Consider the following 2485-nt stretch of genomic DNA (forward strand, 5'->3'; position numbering starts at 1 on the left):
TCGCATGCTCACCCTTCGTTCACGGTTTGCCTTGATACACCTGACTACTTGGGCTGCACCTTCCTCAAGTAGTCTTGTCCCCATGATAGACAACCTCTAGTCTCGACCCTTCACTTTCAATATAACATCTGACCATAGACCCTCACAATAGCGAAATGATCATGATCATCTGGCATTCTTTCCGAGAATGGATCATGTCATGTGTTTCCGAATTGATCAGGAGTTAATAATCAGTTATATCTCTTGCTCCGATCCAAAACTAAGGAGTCGAAAATACGGGTTCATCTCTAAAACCAAAAGTCTAGGGATTCTCACGCTTCATCACCACAAAAAAGGTCGACTGTCCTCTGGGATTTATTATGCATCAGTTTTATGATATTCAAGAGTGAATTAATATTACGGATAATACAAAGCCACAAAAGAATTCAGGAGTACGAGATAAGATTAAGAAATCCATGGTCTCACTAGACACAATGCACAAGTACTAGGACACAACACACACACACACACACACACGCACGCACGCACGCGCACACACACACACACACACACAATATGCATGCATATTAACAACACGATAAATATTCAACCATGATGATTAATCAAGCATGATCGTCTTGTTAAGTGCAATAGTTGGAGTTGCAGAATGAATTAACCCTTTTGCCGTGGACACTAAAGCAGTCAGAGATGGGCCACTCTCCAAAACAACACCTATGTTGCCATAGAAGACCTTGTGCTTTTCCACTTTTGACGGGGTCATTTCTACCTTGGACAGTGCTTCCATCATCCCCCCTTCTCTCAATATAGTTGCATAGCAAGGACAAAGTTTCACAATAGATATCGCCATCTCAACTATGACCCTTCTCATTCTTGGGTATTCAGGATTTGGTTTTCTATTGGAGTTGAGTGTGCCAACAAGCTTCTGAACTAGCTCAGATTGGTTGGCTCGTAACTGTAGCTGATCATGGATAAATGATTCTGGGATCATGTCACAGATTTGTGATACGAGGCCGATTAGGACCTCCAGGTGTTTTCCCACCGCAGACATCATATTTTCCATCACCTGCAGCAACGGTGGTGTGATAAAAACTTCAGGTAATGACGACTATTTCATGACCATTTTAATTAAAATGGACAAAAAAAATACGAAATGAAATATATGACAAACCACCATAATTTATGTATGAACGCTCATATTTTTTTAACCCACTAAACTTCAGTGTGCTAAGTTGTACTATATATACCATATACTTCAAATTTCGAACTCAATGACAACAACATGCCAAAATTATTTATCTTAGTAGCAATAGAGAGACTCACCATTGGGAAGGCAGATGACAGGTGGTTGCTTGCATCTTGATGGCGCAGTTTGTCTTTGGCTTGTGCACAAATATTCTGCAATAGACTTGCCGCAACATATATGTACTCATCTTCACACAGCATGTTCTTGAGATCCTTGATAATTTCATATCCTGTTTCTTCCAAGATAACCAAGCAATTTGCAGGACTCTCTGTTGTAAGGTTTGCCAGTGCTTCCCCTGCAGCCATTCGCAGGGACTGATCACTGTCGTAGTAAGCATTGGTTGGTCCATCCTTCCCAATAAATGCATGCACGAGTTTGCAAATAGTCACCTTGCAGCTCCCAATATCTTTCCTTGCATCCTCATCCAAGGCCAGCTTGTTTAAGATATCAATCACTAGTTTCATTAGCTCAGGGCTGCTGCGGCTGTCCTCCAAGACACATTCGAGGTTGTTCAGTAAAAAGGAACTGTTGCACAGCTCTTGCCGAACTTCCACCCCAATGTTCTCTTTGGTGCTTGCAAGCCTCCTCACAAAATTCAGCGATGGACATATCACCGCACGCTGCTGCTCATAGTTGCTATTTTCACAGCCGGTTGAGTAGCTTATGAGCCCTATAATCTTGGAAATGAGGTATGTCGATTTGGCAATTTCTACACAATTGTCAGGATCATGAGCAAGCTTCTCCAGAATTACCATGCCCAGTATGGGGAGTGAGTCTTGAGGAGTCAAGGGCAGCTCGTCCAGAACAGACCACTTGTCTTTCATCCGCTTCCAACACCGGTGTACCCAGTAGCAACCTCCTTGTTTATCTTGTGCATGCTCACCCACTAGCTGTTCATCAGTATATTGACTACCTGCATTTCCTCCATTACTAGAAACTATATGCACTGAAGTTTCTTGATCTGCTAGTAGGTCATTACCAGCATCAAGGAGCGAAGACAGCAACTTCAACATGCCTGGGATCTCTGCAATTGTAAGTCTGTCAGCAAGGTGGGCGATGACCCTAGCAGCATTAAGCTTGGTATCTTGCCATCCGAGCATGCAAATCAATGTGGACAATGTCTTCTTGGACCTGATGATTTTTGTCCCGAGCTCTTGACTGGAATTGGTTTCCCTGTTTTCATGCAGGAGGTTGCCAAGAATAAGAACACCAACTAGCCGTATCTCATCACTTGACCTGGAG

General features: G+C 42.9%; 1 protein-coding gene across 1 annotated transcript in view; it reads right to left on the minus strand.

Moving 5' to 3' along the window:
• Positions 1-496: 496 nt before the first annotated feature.
• The window catches only part of LOC136469525 (uncharacterized), a 13166-nt gene continuing 11177 nt past the window's right edge, over positions 497-2485 (minus strand). Inside the window, exons 5-6 of the mRNA XM_066467688.1 lie at positions 1321-2479; positions 497-1063 (exon numbers count right to left, since the gene is read on the minus strand). Of these exons, the coding sequence (XP_066323785.1) occupies positions 599-1063; positions 1321-2479 (1624 nt within the window). The 3' untranslated portion in view covers positions 497-598. The remainder of the gene's footprint in view (positions 1064-1320; positions 2480-2485) is intronic.

The sequence above is a fragment of the Miscanthus floridulus genome, chromosome 8 (assembly GCF_019320115.1).
Source record: "Miscanthus floridulus cultivar M001 chromosome 8, ASM1932011v1, whole genome shotgun sequence".
In the NCBI taxonomy this organism is placed as follows: Eukaryota; Viridiplantae; Streptophyta; class Magnoliopsida; order Poales; family Poaceae; genus Miscanthus; species Miscanthus floridulus.